This window comes from Babylonia areolata, chromosome 27 (assembly GCF_041734735.1).
Source record: "Babylonia areolata isolate BAREFJ2019XMU chromosome 27, ASM4173473v1, whole genome shotgun sequence".
NCBI classification, from domain to species: Eukaryota; Metazoa; Mollusca; class Gastropoda; order Neogastropoda; family Buccinidae; genus Babylonia; species Babylonia areolata.
Window position 1 is genome coordinate 35,941,007 of NC_134902.1, and position 20,000 is coordinate 35,961,006.

The 20,000-nt window shown below is 40.7% G+C and overlaps 1 protein-coding gene across 3 annotated transcripts in view; it reads left to right on the forward strand.

Moving 5' to 3' along the window:
- The first annotated feature begins 3,921 nt into the window (after positions 1-3,921).
- Positions 3,922-20,000, forward strand: part of LOC143301631 (N-acetylglucosamine-1-phosphotransferase subunits alpha/beta-like) — an 82,675-nt gene continuing 66,596 nt past the window's right edge. For 2 of the 3 annotated variants that reach the window (XR_013057815.1, XM_076616053.1), the window contains exons 1-6: positions 3,922-4,107; positions 5,579-5,664; positions 6,389-6,508; positions 7,175-7,192; positions 16,912-17,108; positions 18,392-18,459. Coding sequence is in view for 2 of the 3 variants with exons in the window: in XM_076616053.1 (XP_076472168.1) it covers positions 3,982-4,107; positions 5,579-5,664; positions 6,389-6,508; positions 7,175-7,192; positions 16,912-17,108; positions 18,392-18,459 (615 nt within the window). In the remaining variant the exon portion in view is untranslated. The remainder of the gene's footprint in view (positions 4,108-5,578; positions 5,665-6,388; positions 6,509-7,174; positions 7,193-16,911; positions 17,109-18,391; positions 18,460-20,000) is intronic. The other variant, XM_076616054.1, reaches the window with a different exon arrangement.

Sequence of the window (20,000 nt, forward strand, 5' to 3'; positions counted from 1 at the left end):
GCAAATGCATTGTGATTGAGTGGAGTGTTCTTTGAAAATGTGGTCGAGTGACCCGCCGTGAGTAGCGGAGAACAAAGAAAAGAAGCCCCAATACCGAACCACGTGGAGTACGCTATGTTTGTACTGTGATAGGAGGAAGGTGGCAGAATGGTTAAGACTCTCAGCTGCCAATACAGAGAGTCCGTGAGGGTGTGGGTTCGAATCCTGCTCTCGCCCTTTCTCCTAAGTTTGACTGGAAAATCAAACTGAGCGTCTAGTCTTTCGGATGAGACGATAAACCGAGGTCCCGTGTGCAGCACGCATTTGGCGCACTGAAAAAGAACCCATGGCAACGAGAGTGTTGTCCTCTGGCGAAATTACGTAAAATGAAATCCACTTTCATAGGTACACAAATATGTAAGCATGCACTCAAGGCCTGACTAAGCGCGTTGGGTTATGCTGCTGGTCAGGCATCTGCTCAACAGATGTGGTGTAGCGTGTATGGATTTGTCCGAACGCAGTGACGCCTCCTTGAGAAAGTGAAACTGAAAACTGTACTGTGATACCCGCCCGGCCCGGGGATGGCGCTGTGCCTTTCTCAATGAAATGAAAATTCGTAAAAGGGTACTGACAGGCCTCAACCGAACTTGTTATTTCAAGTTAAAAGTACTAAAGATTTCTCAAAGCTGCGTGCTTTTCGTGTACAGCACTGTAAGTCACGTAATTAACCAGCATATCCAGCAGATGAAGAAGAAAAAAAAAGTACTGTAGTTTCGGTTTCAGTTTCAATTAAAGCGGCGCCAAAATGTGCGGATTGATATGCAACGCCGCTACACTTCCTTCAAGAAAAAAAAAAAGATAAAAAGCAAATGCTTTATCTGTGCATAAGCCCAGCTTGTTGGTTGGGCCTTGAGAATATACAAAATCCTTATATATATTTCCGGTCATAAAAAAAGTACTGTTGTGCAAAGCTGCAGCCATATTGGTCTTGCAAGGTTAAAGTTCAAGCCAATGATACAAATCACTCATACTATCGAAAATAATCATTATCGAGTCATTGCGGCTTCAATATTACTGATCTTCTAAATGCATGGCCGGTCCATCAGACCGTCCATCAGATCATACTAACACATTCATTGATGAGCATGCAATATTTATCTTTTGATAACTATTACCGCACTGAATTAGACAGACTCTGATTCTTTGATTATATCATATGCCATCTGAAAACGTTCTTAAAAAAAATACATTGCATTTACCTAACATAAACGCTTAATGTGAATGGTTCAAGTGAAATAGTTGAAAGAATTTAAACAACTTAAAATATAGAATACATCACAACATCAACAATGAACAACACGTCGGCAGATTCATGGGGGGCTGTTGTTTGGGGGACGTGGTGGCGGTCTCCACTCAGGGAGGGACGCTCACTCAGTCTGGCTCCGTGACTAACCATTATTGTCGTTAGTAGGGGGCTTAGTAGGTGGTGTCCTAAGTACGTTAAAACAGAACAGGCACCACTGAACACCACCGAAGTGACTCAGCAGCAGTGCAGGGTCTCCTCTGGTGTGTGGCCTCCTGGCGACCTAACATCGATGGTTCCCTGTGGACTGCCGACGCTGGAACTGCCACGGACGAACCCGGGTGTGGCCGTGTATGGGGGAATCTAAATGAGCGGCGTGGGAGTAATGCCACTGAAACGATGCAGATGATGGGGCAGCAAAAAACAACAACAACAAAAACAAACAAAAAAACAATGAACAACACTGAACAAGCGGCTGATAACTCTGAGAGAGAGAGAGAGAGAGAGAGAGAGAGAGATCTTGACTGATGCCATCTGCTCTCAGTGTGTGCTCTGTCAACTCACTGCACTTTGTTGTCGGTCTGTTACTCATTTATTGGAGCTGATCATATGAAGAATGTTCAGTCGTGTCCTCTGCTGGAAAAAAAACCCGTAAAATAATGAAATGAAGCTCTTTACACACACACACAGCTTTCGAACTCCATCATTCAGTTCAAGGAACTTATTATAACTACCAGATTACGTATAAATGTTTCCGGCAGAAGGATATAAAAATACGGCACTGAAATTCCGTCTGTATCCACCAGTATCCGGCAAACTCTCTTATTTTCATCGTGTTCTTCCATGGAACCTTTTAACTCAGTCCTCTGAAATTCATGTATGAGTCATCTGATTCATCTTCATTGTTTACCCCAGGGCCGGGTGAATTTTAGATAGACTGATAAAGCCATATGTTTCCTTTTGCGGTTGCATACATTGGCCCGTTGTTCACTGATGCTTAGGCAACTTATACTCTATCCTGAGTTAAAACTGTGTCAGTATTCTGTTTGTTGCTTTGCTGTTTGTTTTTTCTCCTCTCCAAAGAGCAAGTAAATGTATTTGTTCTCAGGCTCAGGATGCCCAGTCCATCGCAGCACTGGAATGGAATTATAAACATTGGTTGTGCTCTCAAGTTTTTCTCAGTATATTTTTTTTATATTTTTTTTTTTTTTTTTTTTATATATATGTTTGATCTTTACTTCTTCTTCTTCTGCGTTCACTCGTATGCACACGAGTGGGCTTTTACGTGTATGACCGTTTTTACCTCGCCATGTAGGCAGCCCTACTCCGTTTTCGGGGGTGTGCATGCTGGGTATGTTCTTGTTTTCATAACCCACCGAACGCTGACATGGATTACAGGATCTTTAACGTGCGTATTTGATGTTCTGCTTGCATATACACACAAAGGGGGTTCAGGCACTAGCAGGTCTGCACATGTTGACCTGGGAGATCGTAAAAATCTCCACCCTTTACCCACCAGGCGCCGTCACTGTGATTCGAACCCAGGACCCTCAGATTGACAGTCCAACGCTTTAACCACTCGGCTATTGCGCCCGTCATTTGATCTTTACTACATATCATCTTTTCTTCGTCTCGTAAGTTAAATCTCATGTACTGAAACTGGACTTCGTCGGTTCATGAAAGGCCGGGAACTGACAGCAGCCACAGTGTCACGTTCGCCCGACCGGAGTGTCTGCCACTGGCGGTGAGTGATGTGCGCGAGCGTTTGCCGGTGTGTTTATGTTCGTTTAAAAAAAAAAAAAAAAAAAAAAAAGGCGTAAAGGCAACAAGATTGTGTGTGTGTGTGTGTGTGTGTGTGTGTGTGTGTGTGTGTGCCCTTGGTGCGCTGTGAAACATCACAGTTATATACACACATGTTTTACACCGTCATACCATTCTGACAAACAAAGAGTGACGTACGTCAAACTGGAACAAAACGAACTTTGAAAAAAAAGAAAAAAAAGAAAAAAAAAGCCCACTCGCGCAAATGAGCAAGCAAACACAACATTTTGACCCTGTCAATAAACACTATAATTTTATCGAGAAGAACTAGAAGAAACAAATCATTTAAGTTTTCACATTATTTTCTTTCACTGAAAACAATCACTTGCAATTTCAGTATTCCGAGTCCGTGGAGCCGGTTTGCCGGGCCGGAACGCGTATGGCCTGGGGAGGATTGAGTGAGGTGGGGAGACAATACACTGAGACACACAGTGTTTGTCGGTCAAATATGGCAATCAGTTTTTTTCTGATGTGTTGAATGTTGAGTGCACCAGTGACTCGATCTGTCTGTGAATGCACGCACGCACTGCACGCACGCGCACACACACACACACACACACACACACTGACACACACCGCACGCAGAAAACTGGTTCAACAGGTGAACAACTACATTGCACGATTCTTTTTCTCCGTTATGTGCTCAGTGCGTGTCAGTCGAAACCGACTGACAACACGCATCATGCATGCACACGTGCGAGTGGGACGGAAAAAAACACGGACAAATACGTCCGTGAAAAAAACACGAAAAGACACTTCCGCTGTCAACAATGCCACGTGCCCCTCCCATAATGCATCCGCAAATACTCATGGCGGCGCCCATGCAAGCAGACTAGTGAGATGGGTTGGAAGTTTTAAGGCTTTAGGTCACTCAAAAAATGGAGCCGCAAGTATGGAAACTTGTTCAGAAGCGTACATACGATTTGCTTTCTCATCGCTACGGACTGCTTATGGTCTTGGTGGGAGGGATCGTTATTACAGTATCGGCGTTTCACTTTGGGGAGGTATGTGATTGCGTTTGCAGTCAGGTGACACTCGTTTGCAGTCCCACCAACTGAAGATAACGAATAAATATACACGGTATATATATATATATATATATATATATATATATATATATATATATATATATATATATTTCAGGTGACTGCTTTTGCAAGGGATCTGCATGTATAAGAATTATTTTCATGAGGTTTTTTTTTTTTCGCTGTTCCCCCCCCCTTTTTTTTAACCCCCCCCCCACATCTATACAAACACAAACACACACACACACACGCACACACACACACACACAAATACATGCGTGCACACACACACACATACACACACACACTCTCTCTCTCTGTCTCTGTCTCTGTCTCTGTTTGTCTCTCTCTCTCTCTCTTGCACAAACATCCACAATAATTTATAAGCAGAACACACTTGCATGCATCCTCCTGAGCCTCACACTCATCACAAACATACTACACACACACACACACACATGCACACTCATGCCACATGTATACACTCACATACCATTATCATCATCGTTAGCTGATTAAGTGGTGCTTATGATGACCAAACATTTATGACACTCTTATGCTGGCTATTAAGGCCAAGTTGTTCTCTTGCTATGATTGTCACTTCTTGGGTACTTTGGTTTTGTACCCCATGTGACATTTCTGCAGATCTTTAAATATTTTTGTGTTAGAATATTACTATAATTAAGAAAACAAGTTTTAGGACCAGTTCCGTTTTATTTAGGTTATTCTTTCATACATCTCAAAGGCTTCAATAATTCAGTATGAAAAGTATGTTAATAGATTTAAAGTTTTACATCTTTACAGAAGCAAATTGATTCAACAAACTGATGCCATAGAAATTAGCAAAATGTTCTTTATTTATGGCTACACTGACGATGTCATTAGAAATTAGATGGTTACAACATGTAATACCTTAAAGTTAAAAGACTGTTGGTCCAAGACACATTATTTTTGTGTTTTTTGTGCAGCTGATGAAATAAGATTTTAGACATATACTGATACAGTATATACTGTTGCTTGTTTTTGTGTTTCTGTTATGCACATGTTCATCCAGACTTCACACATATGAGTATATCAAACTCACAAACTGGTGCATGCATGGGCATTTGGGTTTCCTACAAACGTGACATTTAAGAGTCAGACTCAGTCTGACTTGGATTTCCTCCATGATGTTTATATCACATGTACACTTTATGGTCGTTAACTTTGGTTTATTATCATATATATATATGTAACACATGAGATATATAAAATTGATTCTGAAGTTTGAGGGTTGAACACTACAGTAAAATGTTTTGATCTGTTCATCAGTTTTGCAATTTTGGATGTTTCCGCGTTTTTATGGCAACAGATTATCAGGTAAGGATGTTGATGTGCACTTTCTGCACCACTTGACTTTACCTTTAAAGTTTAATTTACCATGACATTCTCCTTCTTCTGACTGTCTCAGGCCATGCTAGAGTGGAGCCATGAGAAATATGCCACTGTTTTCAACTCATTCAGTGACAATCTTGCAGGCCGCTCCTACAGGGAAAGGTAAATTTTCTTTATTTCTTTTTAATTTAATGTGATTTTCATAATGTATACATACTGTATTGTGCAAATTTCATACTGAAATTGAACTGCTGTGTGAATATGTAATCACACTGAAGATTCAATTAATTGGTGGCTTTGTATTGAAATACTGCTTTTTGTCATATATTTGATGTGATTGTATTGGAATATTGTTTTATGCAATGTTTTCCAAAAAGTGAAAGAGTTTGTGTATGGACATGAAAAAATCATTTTTGTGGTATGTTGACAACATTTTGGTCCCAAGCAAATATGCTTTTTGATTTGAGTAACTTCAGTAAGACTTATCTTTGATTGATAGGAAGCAAGGGAAGGGAGACCACCATCCTCGCCTTTTTAAAAAGATCATATTCATTTTCTTTTAATTTTATAAATCTTATTCCCATTACAGCCTCTGTTTCAAGCAAACTTGTATGTATTATTTCTGTTGCAGGCATTGTTAATGTAATTTTATGATATTAATTATTATATCTGTGACACTTTCTTAGCTTATTAATCACAGGCTATGTTTTAAGCAATCTTGTTTTTATTGGGTTTTTTAAATATTTTTTTTAATATTGCAAGCATTGTAAATGTAAATTGTATTATTATTATTTCCATGACAAGACGTCCATACCCGATGTCCATTGTGTGTATTGTGAATGTTATTGTTTCCATGACAAACACTCTGACCTGATTTGCGTTGCAGGCTGTGTCTACCTGTGCCCATTGACGTGGTGTACACCTGGGTCAACGGCTCTGACCCTGAGCTCATTCTGCAGCTGCGAAAGGTGAAGATGAGCATGGAGGAAAAGCTCAACATCTCCAGGTAGGTACTTACCTGAGTGATAGTCATGGTTCCAGAGCTCTGGCCATGAATTTCTTTGTATAGAAAATTACCTGAGTGATAATCATGGTTCCAGAGCTCTGGCCATGAATTTCTTTGTATAGAAAATTATTTAATAAAAAAAAAAGGAAGAAAAAAAAATTACCTTTTCATTCTTTTTTTTAATTTAATTTTATTGTTACTAAAATCAGCATAGGAGATGGGATGGATATTTTTTTCATGGTTGTATTTAATGACATAGTATGATTAAGACAAAAAAAGAAAAAAAGAAAAAAGAAAAAAAAGACACACACACACACACTAAACTAACCCACCATACAAACAAACAAAATAACAACAGGTGAAAAATGTTAGACTTGCTTCTTTCATCTTTACTGAAAACCAACCTCTCTTAGTAACGTGATGACATATTTCATTTGGTTCTTTGAAGACAGAATTGGCTTCTGCTTTTGTTAACATAGTATTATATATATGTGTGTGTGTGTGTGTGTGGTGTGCGTGTGTGTGTGTGTGTGTTTTGATTGTTAGTGTGTGATAGAAGAAAGAGATAGAAAACTGACTGAATGAAAAGGCTGAGACATGAACCTAAATCTGACTGGTTTTATTCACAGACAGAAACATGTACTTCTTTTTCTCTTTGGCCTGCAGGAAAACTGATAAGCAGAAGTAAGTACATCTCTCCCGAAAGCAGCGACATAGTGCATTTTGATTTGTGTAGTGATCAGAACTGTGCTATTGGCCATCTCATGTTTGTATTTTATCTGTTGTAGTGAGAGATGCATGTATGTTTATATTGATGGGTTTTGGATTGTATGTTCTTTTGTAGTTTGTTTTCCCTCGAAGTTCTGAATCCTTAATGTTCTGAATTCTGTGGCAGTGTTTTCAGCCATTTCTTTTTCTGATTTATTGCTGTTGTTTGTTTTCTTCTTTTTTTTGTCGTTGTCATTTTGTGTATATTTAAATTAAAAAGTAAACTAGTATTTCTGTACATGTTGTTGCAAATGAAGATGGTGTGGAAAACACTGTCAGTGAAGTTGCAGCTTGAAGTAGAACTGTGTCAAAGTGTGCAGACTGATCCATATATGCTACATCAGACCTGCTTAAAAAAAAAAGGAAAAAAGAAAAGAAAAAGGAAGCAGGTGCCTGACCTGTGGCATCGACCCACTGTGCTGGTCAAACATTGATGTGGTTGGTTGGAATAGAAAAGAATAGAACTGAACAGAACAGAATTCTATTGGATGACTAGAATTCTGTTCCACAGGTCTGGGAGTTCAGATGTGGGCAGCAGCTGTTAAAGACCTGTAGATGAAATTGCGAAACTGGCTTGTCACTTAGTTATGCTGTTTTAGCACTGTACAAATTGCAGTGTTTGCAGTCGTATGTGCTTGGATAGTTTCAGCTTTGCTGTACATACCATTTTCCCTAGTGCTTCGAAAGTAAGGAAGTCATGGGTCTTGCTAATTGTTTGCATGCATTATTGCCTGCATCTCCCCCTGTTGACTCGGACTGATCTGAAACATCTTTATTTTCTGGGTCAAAAGCAATGTCTGAATCATGGAACACTGTGTTTGATACTTGCTGTGTTGTCAAGCTTTGTTGTATGGCCATGATCTTGGAAAAACAAACAAAACACACACAAAATTGCCCTGTTTAAGAAACAAAGAAAAAACAAGAGAGGCAAGGCCTTCAAGACTCACTTGTGATAAATTAAGTCCCCTAGCATTAATTACAGAGTAATTTCCCTTTTTTACGAGGGTCATTCAATAAATAAGGTGAATTTTTCGGTATAAGGACTTCTAATACAGATAGAAGCTTACTTTTAAAAAAAATTTTCAGCGTAGTCTCCCAGCACTGTCACACACTTTTCCCATCTGTGCACAAGCTTCCGTATTCCCTCAGCGTAAAAATCTTTGGACTGATGTCTCAGCCAGTCGCTCACAACACTTTTGACTTCATCGTCACTTTCAAACTTCGTGCCTCCCGTGAACGCTTTCAAGGGACCAAACAGGTGAAAGTCTGAAGGGGCAAGGTCTGGGCTGTAAGGGGGATGAGGGAGCAGTTCCCAGCCCAGCTCGTTGATGGTCTGCACCGTTCGGGCTGCTGTGTGAGGCCTTGCATCTTTGGCACCCACCGGCAGCTGACCTTCGAGTAGCCAAGGTCATCATGGACAATTTTGTGTGCTGTCCCAACAGATAAGCTCAAAGTCCTTGCAATGTCATCCACTGTCACCCTTCTGTCAGACTGAATGAGGTCATTGACTGATTCGATCACCTCAGGAGACCTCACTTCTGTAGGCCTTCCAGGCCTGTCTTCATCCTCAACACTGCTCCGTCCTTCTTTAAACAATTTAGCCCACTTGTAGACATTTTTCGGCTGAAACATGTGGCACCATACACAGTTGACATTCTCCTATGAATTTCAACTGGTTTGCACCCTTCAGCAACCAAAAACTTGATAACTGACCGCTGTTCAATCCTGGAGCATGCTTCTTGGTTGGCCATCTTTGTTAATCGCCAAAACTCTCAAAGTTTTTTTTTAATCTGCAAAACAAATTAAATCCATGTGAAAAAGAAGTAAAACAACAACAACAACAAAAAAAAAAGAAAAAAAAAGTAAGCTTCTATCTGTATTAGAAGTCCTTATACCGAAAAATTCACCTTATTTATTGAATGACCCTCGTACTATCTGCACCAAAACGTTTGCAAAATAAATAAAAATTCCATGCTTAGCAAAAGAAGTTCCTGTTTGAACAAAAAATGATAATAATGACTCCTCTTGTTGTTAGGTCAGAATAAGAGGTCAAAGTGCCAAGTTTAGAGAATACAAAAAATATAAATATAACAGTAAATACAGTTTGCATATAATTAGGCTTCTTTTTTTAAATATTTTTTTGTGCCCATCCCAGAGGTGCAATATTGTTTTAAACAAGATGACTGGAAAGAACTGAATTTTTCCTATTTTTATGCCAAATTTGGTGTCAACTGACAAAGTATTTGCAGAGAAAATGTCAATGTTAAAGTTCACCACGGACACACAGACACACACACACATACACACACACACAGACAACCGAACACCGGGTTAAAACATAGACTCACTTTGTTTACACAAGTGAGTCAAAAATCACTTTGAACTGCTCTCAGATTCTGGCAGTAAAGTTGCACTGAAGTCTGTTGAGAGCAGGAACTCATTCCAGATTGTTTATGCACAATTGAAAGGTCAGAAAACCAGTTTGATCAAACAGGATTACTTGGAAGTGGAGGGATAATGCGCTCCATGGTGTACAGTCCGAACAGTGCTTGGATGTAGGGTGGGATGAGTCAAGCCCTTTGTGCATTTCTGCTGTGTGAATGCTGAAGTGCAGTGAGAAAGAGGAATATTTCATGTTGAAAGTCCTGTAAGTTCAGAGACAGGTTTGGTGGGTTTTGGAAACCTGAAAATAGCTGGCTTGTGCTGTTCCTTGAAAACAGTGTGTGACTGTCCAAATCTCCTCTCCTCCTCCTCCTTCTCCTTTGTTCGTGGGCTGCAACTCCCACGTTCACTCGTATATACACGAGTGGGCTTTTACGTGTATGACCGTTTTTACCCCGCCATGTAGGCAGCCATACTCCGCTTTCGGGGGTGTGCATGCTGGGTATGTACTTGTTTCCATAACCCACCGAACGCTGACATGGATTACAGGATCTTTAACGTGCATATTTGATCTTTTGCTTGCTTATACACACGAAGGGGGTTCAGGCACTAGCAGGTCTGTACATATGTTGACCTGGGAGATTGGAAAAATCTCCACCCTTTACCCACCAGGCGCCGATTCGAACCCGGGACCCTCAGATTGAAAGTCCAACACTTTAACCATTCGGCTATTGCGCCCGTCGACTGTCCAAATGGCAGGGTTAAAAATGGGCATTGATATCATAGTGCATGTGAGGTTGTAACTGGCGAATTATGGAGAGCAGAGAGAGTGAATAATCTGAACTGACACCCACCGATAATCATGCGCAGATATTTTATTGGTCTTTTTGTTTTTCTTTATTTTGTTTTTGTTGAAGACTTCTCTGTGAAGCTTTCTGAGCATAGCTTGAGGAAAAAACACTCAAGTTTTCATTATTAAATATTATTGATGTTGTTGCTGTTGTTGGTAGTGTTGTTAATGTTATTGTGATGGATAAAAGATCTCAGTCTAGCCTTGCAAAAACAGGAGTCATATGCATTTCAGTGTTTGTTTTTGTTGGTGATGGAACAAGCTGTGCTATGCTGCTAAGTTCTGCATTCATAATGTTCTGCTTTTTCTGGCATGTGGGAAAGGCCTGGTTGTTGTATGGTGCTTTTTGTATTGTCTGGAATATATATATATATATATATATATATATATATATGTGTGTGTGTGTGTGTGTGTGTGTGTGTGTGTGTGTGTGTGTGTGTGTGTGTGACGCAGCACGTGAAAACCCGGCTAAAGTCGCATCCAGCGATTCTTAGCTGTACACAAAAACAAGTAGTTAGGGTCAAAATCATTAAGATCGGGATTTAAAAAAACAACAACATTGCAACTTCAAAGTCTTATCTTTGCTGTTGGTAAGTATCTTTGCACAAAACACCCTGAAACTGTAGTATACAATGTTTTCGGGTGCATACCTGTCGAAACCATGAAGAAAAAACACTGCACTCTTTTGCCCTATTTCAATTGTAGATAAGTAATATATTGGAAAGGAGCAGCGAACAGGCATTGATTGTCTCCCCTAGACCTTCTGACTCAAGATAGTGTGTGAATGTAGTTGGTTTTTCTATGGTTTTACTGGTTACCCTGTGTGTAGTTGTGACTTTAGCCAGGTCCCATTCATTCTTTGAATTTAGCCAAGTTTCCGACTCAAAGTTAGAAAAATTTTAAACATAGTTTTAGATAGAAAATTTCCCCCTTTTTTTTTATTTAAAGTTCAGACTTTCTGTGGAATATTTTGATTGATTGTGTTTCATTCTGCAGTGTGTGTGACTCAAAAAAATTCATCGAAAGACCTATATGTTCATAATCGACGCATCATGAAGTAAACAAATATGGCATCTTTGAAAACATCATCTGTCAAGCGGCTCGCAGCAATTCTCAATGAATCCCAACAGGTAGCTTGTGAAGTGAAAGCATGACCTGTTGCACACATGAACTGTGACTCTGTCTGAACATATTTAGGCAATAGGCATCTTGGCATTTTCCTCGTTTGGCTACAAATAGCTATGAAAGTGGGTTACCCTTCACACACCGGCCGCGCCACTGTAACTGCAGATCAAAATGTTGTCTTTCATTTGAGCATCACTTTTGATTTTCAAACAATCAGTGTGTTGTTGTGTAATGTATATTATTCGTTTCAGACACTTTGCTTAGTAGATTTAGCACTAAACATGTAATTAAAAAAATTTGGTCACAGTGAAACCAGATGATCTTGACCTGCAAACCCTTTAACTTAAAATGCTTTGAAGACAAATATGAAATTTGTAGCCAGAGACATCTGAATGAAAATATGTGTTGCACGCATGTACTGTGATGCTATCTGAACATTTTAAGGCAAAAAGACCTACCAGCAATTTCGTCAAATGGCTAAATTTAGTGTTGAAATTAGGTCGGCACACGCACTTACTACATTACGGTGACTACTGTTCTAAACAGTGTGTTTGTTTATCACACTACTTGCTGCCATTCTCACAAATACTTTGCTGCACTAGATCTGTATTAGTTATATTCATAAACACTCTGATTACCTGGAATCTAATTGATTTATGTTGTTTAAAGCCTATCAGCTGCACGTCAGGAGATTAATTAAATCTATAATAAGGTCACAGCAAGATGTCATGGCCTTGACCAGCAAATTCATAATTAGGCCTGGAAGATATTTCTAATGCCTGAACAACAACATATATTTCATTAGGTCATGGTAACTGCATATAATCACGCTATTGTAACTACCAAAAGATATTTTGTGATGTGGGAAATACAGTAAGGCTGTTCTCCTCATTTCAAATCATATTTGCTATGGTACTAAAAATAACAAAAAAATGAATGTTTAATTCACAGTGCCTCAGAAGTTTAAAAACGTGTAAATCTGCTCTTGCCCATCAGCCAAGGTCCTCTTCTTCCAGACAGTGCTCTAATAACTGATTTTGACTGTTAACGACTGTTCCAACAACATACATGATCAGAAATATGACTGGCTGGCACAATCTCATAACAAAAGTTTCAAAAGTGACCAGTCAGATCCAATCACAGCACCAGACTGGATGCTGCCTGCTTGTATCTACCATTAGGACAACAGGCCAAGTCACAGAAATTGAAAAGGAGATTTGCAGTCGAGACGTATGGCTCTGAATAAGTGTTAAGGTGGGGTTGTTGGGCGTTGATTTATTTATCACTCTCACGAGACATCAAAGGGCAATTGAAAAGGAGGGTAATGAGAGTTTGGGGGTAGGGGTGGGGGGCAGTTTCTTGAGATGAAATCCCACTTGCATGTCATTGGATGTGTGGTCATAAGAGTCGCAAAGTACATAATGTAAACTTTGTAAAACCAAATAAACAATTTTGATAGTTTCAGTTTCACTGAAAAACTAAAACATCAAGCTGGTACCATAAAGTTACTGAAGAACCTTTCTCGACTAGTTGGGTTGTCTCTTTCCAACTGGGCAGTGTTTAGTCTTTGTGACAATCCCTGCCATATGTGCACAAGGATGTGCACTTTAAGTTGGTCTTGCAGCATTTGCACCTTTCTCTGCACACCACTGTGCAGGAGCAGTGAATCAGTTCACAAGTTTCTTGAGCTTTTGTAGAATGGTCCACAAAGGTTGCCATGTTTTTCCCTCTCCTTTTCGCAGTCCCCACTGTTCTACCTCCAGATGAAAGCACTCTCTCTCATAAACTGCTGTCTTTTGTGCTGTTCAAGAGCTGCTGATGTGGGTGGAGTATTTTCCAAAGTTTTCTTTAGCGAGGAGAGGCTGTCTGACCATGCTGATGACACACAAATTGTTCTGAGAATCAAACAACAGGGCAACAAACTGCTCAGTGATGTACTCAGGGACTTAGTCTGGTTATCCATCATCATCAGGAAAGCAGTCGTTGTTTTCTTGCACAGTCCATGTGCTCCATGCTTTTCTTTTGCTTCTGCCAACACACAAAGCCATAGTTTATGCGCGATTACTGCTGAACAACAACAACAAAATCAAAAGTGACAAAGGGAAGGGAGGGGAAGAGTTAACAGTACTGATATGAATCTGATACATATCATGTATTTTTTTATCACCATCTGATACTAGTGTTTTTTGAACCCAAGTTGTGTGCTGCAAATGGAATGATTCTATCTTCAACAGCCCACATATCTTTATTTCATTGTTTTAACTCACTCAGTACGGCCAGCCCTCTCTTCTCTTCTACACAGACCCCTCGGATGTCCAGTGGGTGTCTGAATGACCCAACCTTTAGCTTCCATCGTCAGAATTGTGGTATTCTTTGTCAACATTCACCTCTTCAGTATAAGAGCCCTCCGCTTGCAATATTTTGATGGTGGTAATTGGGGTGAAACGCTGTTAACGTCGTCTCTTTCGCCGTTCGTATGGAGAGAGTTAAAATCATTATTTAGGTCTGTCAGTTTCAAACTTTCTCTATGTTTGTTGCGACTTTCTGGCTTTACTAACTTGTAACAAAAATGCCAATAGCAAATTCCGGTGAAATATTTTCGGCATTCACTCCCAGCAAGTCCATTTCTTTCAACAATTTGTGACTGGTGGATCAAACGTGCATTTCTACTCCAAACAGTACAAGATTTTCTTGTGTTCAGGAGAGTGCGGATTTGCCCACGGCCCTATGTGTGTGTTTGTGTGTGTGTGTGTGTGTGTGTGTGCACGCGCACACTCACCATGTTTTTCACACTTACAGGGAAAACATGTGTGCGTGCGAGCACACACACTCACACACTTTACTATCACTGACATACAGAAACATAAACACACAAATGTTCATAAACAGCACACATACACGTGGGCACACATGCACACACACATATACACACAGGCACACATGCACACATACGCACATGTACACATGCAAGCATGCACAAAACACACAAATGCGCACACATGTACATGTGTGTGTGCACACATGCACATACGCACGCACGCACATTCACTCCTTCAGCCACTTTCACACACGATCTCCATCCTTGTCAAGATGATCTCCATCCTTGTCAAGACGCTGGAGGAGTTGGTAATGCTGCATACAAACCATCACTTCAGTTGTAACATTCAGTGGATTTGGGCTTCCAGGCCACAGAGACTAATGATTGAGTCCATGTTCCAGGCTGATTTTACATCAGCTGATTATATAGCAATACATATCATGATAGCAGTTCATAAACGTTAGTTTGATCCGAAGTTCCAAAGATTCATGCTTCAGCTTATTGGGTGAAATATTTGAACATTTTCACAGTCCCCATTGGCTCTCATGTGGCTGTATAATCTGTATTGCATGACGTCACTCCTCCACTTGCCATTCCTGTCTTTGTTTGATTTCTGAGAGAAAATACCAGTTGCCTGTGCCTTTGTCTTATCGAAATCTAAAGTTTACTGAATTCTGAATCTTTTCACACCACATATATGTTCAGGAAAATTCTTGTTTTAAAGTTACAGGCAGACAAACATGTGGGTTTTTCCATGTGGCTGTATAAACTGTACTGCATGATGTCACTCCCCATACTAGTCTTAGTTTATTTATTTATTTATTATTATTATTATTTTATTATTATTGTTATTACTGCTACCTTTTTATATTATAATTATTATTTATTTATTTATTTATGTAAGCTTATCTATTATTTATTCACCTTTTTTTTTCTCAAGGCCTGACTAAGCGCGATGGGTTACGCTGCTGGTTAGGCATCTGCTTGGCAGATGTGGTGTAGCGTATATGGATTTGTCCGAACGCAGTGATGCCTCCTTGAGCTACTGAAACTGAAACTGAAACTGAGTAGTGCAGAGAGAAAATACAAATTTTCCTGTGCCTTTTTCATATGGAAATCAAAAGTCTGATCAGTTCTGAATCTTTTGACACCACTTAAATATTTAGGATAATTCTTGTTTTTTTAAGTCACAGCCACACAAATATGTGTTTTTTTCATAAGCCGATTTCTCCATTTCTACTCCTCAGGGACTTAGAAACTTAGAAAAAGTCATAGAAAAAAACCCTATGACAGATAGATCCATTCTGTTTTTTAAATTTCAGTCTGTGATTTTTAAACTTGTAGAAGGTATACAAATGTAAAAAATGATAAATTGCCACTTTCGCTGGGTTTTCGAATGCTGCGACACACACACACATACACACACACACCCACACACACGCACACGTATGTATATAGTTTGGTGTTGTATAGATCAGAGGCATCATGTAAACTTTGACATGGCTGAAGTATTATTTTATGTGCAGAGTAAACTGTGCACAAGGTGTTTTGTGTTGACTTTGAAAGTGAATGTAAAGTTTGTTATTTTTGTATACAGGTATTTTTTAAAATGTGCATACTGAGTAAATGTGTGTGTGTGTGCATGAGGGGTCTGTGTGTGTGCATGCCTGTGTGTGAGGAAATATGTGTTTGTGTGTTTCTCTCTCTCACTCTGTGTGTGTGTGTGTGTGTGTGTGTGTGTGTGTGTGTGTGTGTGTGTGTTGCATACACATGTTAACAAATGCTTAAACACGTTTAAATAATTTTGTACTTTATTTTTCTCCTCCCCTTTATTTTTGTTCTTCCCTTAAGACTGTCTTTCAAAACTTCAGCAACAAACACAATTTATTTCGTCGTATTTGAATTTGATGTTGATTTATTTGTTTTTGGGTATGTTTAGGTTATGTTAAAATTTGATTTCTGAGTCTGGGTGGTTTTCACTTTTGCATATTTCCACCCTTAGTTTGAGTGACAGTAGAACAAAAATAAATCCTGTGTTTGTGTCTATAAATGTGTGTGTGTGTCATTGTGTTTGTACATGCACTGCATGTGTGCGTTTGTGTGCGCACGTATAAATTCAAGGGAACGTAACGTATAATTTCCACTCTGCGTGAACTCTGATGCTGATAAACTACTGTGTCATGTCAGTATCAGTGTTCATAGTCTGCTCTTTTATTTATTTTTATGTGCATTAATGATGTATCTTTTTGAAGATCTTATTTACTGTATGTTCTTAAAAACGAACAAAGAAACAAACAAACATTTTTGCAATGATGTATTACCATGTTATGTTATTCAAAGCTGACAGTAAAATGTTCCATTTGAAAAGAAAAGAGCCTTTTTAGCAAGGGCTAAAACAAAGCAAAGCAAAGCAAAGCAAAGCAAAATAAAACTTCCTATGACTTGTGCTGTGCTCTACAGACCGGGTCAGTGCACCTACAGTAACTGCGTGCCGTCCCCCGTGGTGGTGGTGGCGGGGTTTCCCCTCACCGACCACAACCTGCGGGAGGTCAAGGCCGCGTTCTCCCTGAACGCCACCCACGCCTTCAACTACACGGCGCTGATGTCCTCCGGCAAAGTGGACAGCTTGGCTCTGGAGCTGGCATCCTGGGAGCAAGGTGAGCGTCGAGACGGAACTGTTGGTTTGGTTGGTTGGTTCTGTGGTTGAAGGAACGTAGAGCAAACCACTTGCAGAGACCCAGGCTTTGACAGACAACAGACAACGATGATAATGATAATAGTAGTATTTATATAGCGCTGAATCTTGGGCAGAGACAAATCAAAGCGCTTATGATGATAATAGATGATGCTTATATGGTGCAAACTCCCCATATAATGGGATCTAAGCGCGTCACATGAAACACAATAGTGCCTAGTAGAATACCTCTGAACATGAAAAAACAACACATCTGTGCGTATGTATACACCAAGACAATACTACAAATTGCAGATACGAACAAACACACACACACACAAAAGACACAAAAAATGCCCTACACACGCTCACACACATGCTCATGCACACACACACTCGTGCACGCACAAACACCCCCCCCGCAGACACACACACTACATGATGGTTTCAGGAGATAGCGGGTAAAGTGGGGGAGGAAGAATGTCGACAGTTAGCTATTCTTCATCACACCCAAAGGCCTGTTTGAACAGACAGACCCAGAGGAATCTCATCTGGTGAACAGTCCTTCAGTGTGGCTCCCCAGTGACTCTTTACAGTGTTGAAGGAGAAGAAAAAGATGACAGGAGAAGAAGAAGACCTTAGGAGAAGAAGAAGAAGAAGATGACAGGAGAAGAAGATGATAGGAGAAGAAGAAGAAGAAGAAGAAGATGACAGGAGAAGAAGAAGAAGATGATAGGAGAAGAAGAAGAAGATGACAGAAGAAGATGATGACAGGAGAAGAAGAAGAAGAAAAAGAAGATGATGATAGGAGAAGAAGAAGAAGAAAAGGATGACAGAAGAAGATGACAGGAGAAGAAGAAGAAGATGATAGGAGAAGAAGAAGACAGAAGAAGAAGATGACAGGAGAAGAAGAAGACGACAGGAGAAGAAGAAGATGATAGGAGAAGAAGAAGACAGAAGAAGAAGAAGACGACAGGAGAAGAAGAAGATGATAGGAGAAGAAGAAGAAGATGACAGGAGAAGAAGAAGAATAGCCTACCTCAGGTATCAGGGCTGGAGGCCTCGTTTCGGCATGGTGTCCTGTCCTTTGGGAAAGGCACTCTACTCCAGGTTTCCTCACTCCGCCTAGAGTTGAACGGGTACCTGACTTTGGCTGAGGAGGGTTAAAGCGGTGAAAGGTGAGGACTGTTTATGTTTTCATCCAGAGAAAGCAGGCGTGTTCGCCCAGATTTTATATGTTGGTGTGTTTGATTCATTTTTCTCCAGCTAAACCTTTTGATGGACAAAAACATCAGCGAGAAGGTGTAAACTACACTCTGATTCAGGCATACTATGTAAGTACTGCTTGTTGGTGTGTGTGCGTGCATGCGTGCGTGCGTGCGTGCGTGTGTGTGTGTGCGTGCGTGCGTGCGTGTGTGTGTGTGTGTGTGTTGTGTGTTGTGTGTGTGTGTGTGTGTGTGCGTGCGTGCTTCAGAGGGAGAGGCAGCAAGGAGAGGAGAAGTGTTGTTTGAGGATGGTGATGGGGGTGGGAAGTGCAGTATCTTCTGGTTCTGGTCCATTTGTTTCTCATTTGTATTTGTTAAATCAGTGTATCTTCTAGGATTGTGTCTTTGTTGATGTAGACTGATCTTTTGAGAGTAAATCCAGATTTAGATGAATCCTTCAACAGAGTTTCATGCACAGAAATCAAAGTAGCTGGTATGAAGGCCAAGTGGTTAGACAGTTGGACTTTTGTTTAGCAAATCTATGGGATTTGTGGTTCAAATTCTGGCAGGGAATAAAAATGGAAATCTGATCATTCAGCTTGTGCACGGACCCACTTGTGTCTTCTTCTTCTTCTTCCTCGTTCACCTCCCATTAGATGAGCAGCCCGGTGTCCTCGATGAAGGCTGCTGTCCGTCGCAGCTCCTCCAGGGTGCCGTACAGTTTGGCTTCCACTGCTGTCGGTGTTGGCCAGTACTTCCTCCTGGATGCTGCATGCGTCATACAGTCTTGAAGGAAATGGTCGGTTGTCATTGGTCCCTCACCACAAGGACACTCTCCACTCTGTCCAGTGCCAAATTTTGTGTGCATGTGGTGGAGCAGGCAGTTGTGTCCAGTCCTCTGGCGGAAGATCTTGACCTGTTCCCGTCGTTCCAGCAAATAGTATCTGTCTTCTGGGTTATATTTGGGGTGCTGGAGGCGCCACCTTATTCCTTGCTGTGCCTTGATGATTGTCTTGATTTCATCGTATGACACCAGTTTGTAGGCCTGCTCCTTCTGTGCACGATCTTTTGCCAGAATGTCTGCTTTTCCATTGCCTCTGATGCCACAGTGTGCTGGTATCCAGTGTATCACCACTTTCTCCACTCTGGCACTCAGGGCAACAAGGGCTGAAGTGAGATGGTTCTGTTCTTTGCAGTGGGAGTTCTTGAGGGCTTGGAGCACGGAGAAAGTGTCTGAGAACACCACCACCTGCCCTGTTGTTCTTGTGAAGTTGTGCAAGATAGTTGTGGCTGCCTCACAGAGGGCTTCTCGCTCAGCTCTGAAGTTGGTGGAATATTTTCCTGTTGGGATTGCAATTTCTTCATCTCCGTTTTTGTATCGGAGGAAGATTCCAGCTCCACCATCCCTCGTTGCTTCTGTGGTGGAGCCATCTGTAAAGACATGGGTCCAGTCTTCCTGGGGGTACTGGTTGCAGATGTACTCCATGGCCAGGGCCTTCCTTTGGGTGTCTGACTATGTTGCTCTCTTCTCCACTCTGGGAATGCTGGTGACGACTGTTGGGAACACCCGCCTCTTCCAAGATGGGTGGGTGACATTTGCAGGGATAGGCTTTGCTTCGTGTTCCATCAAGACTGGGATTTGTCTTTCAAGGTGCCTTGACTGGTGGATG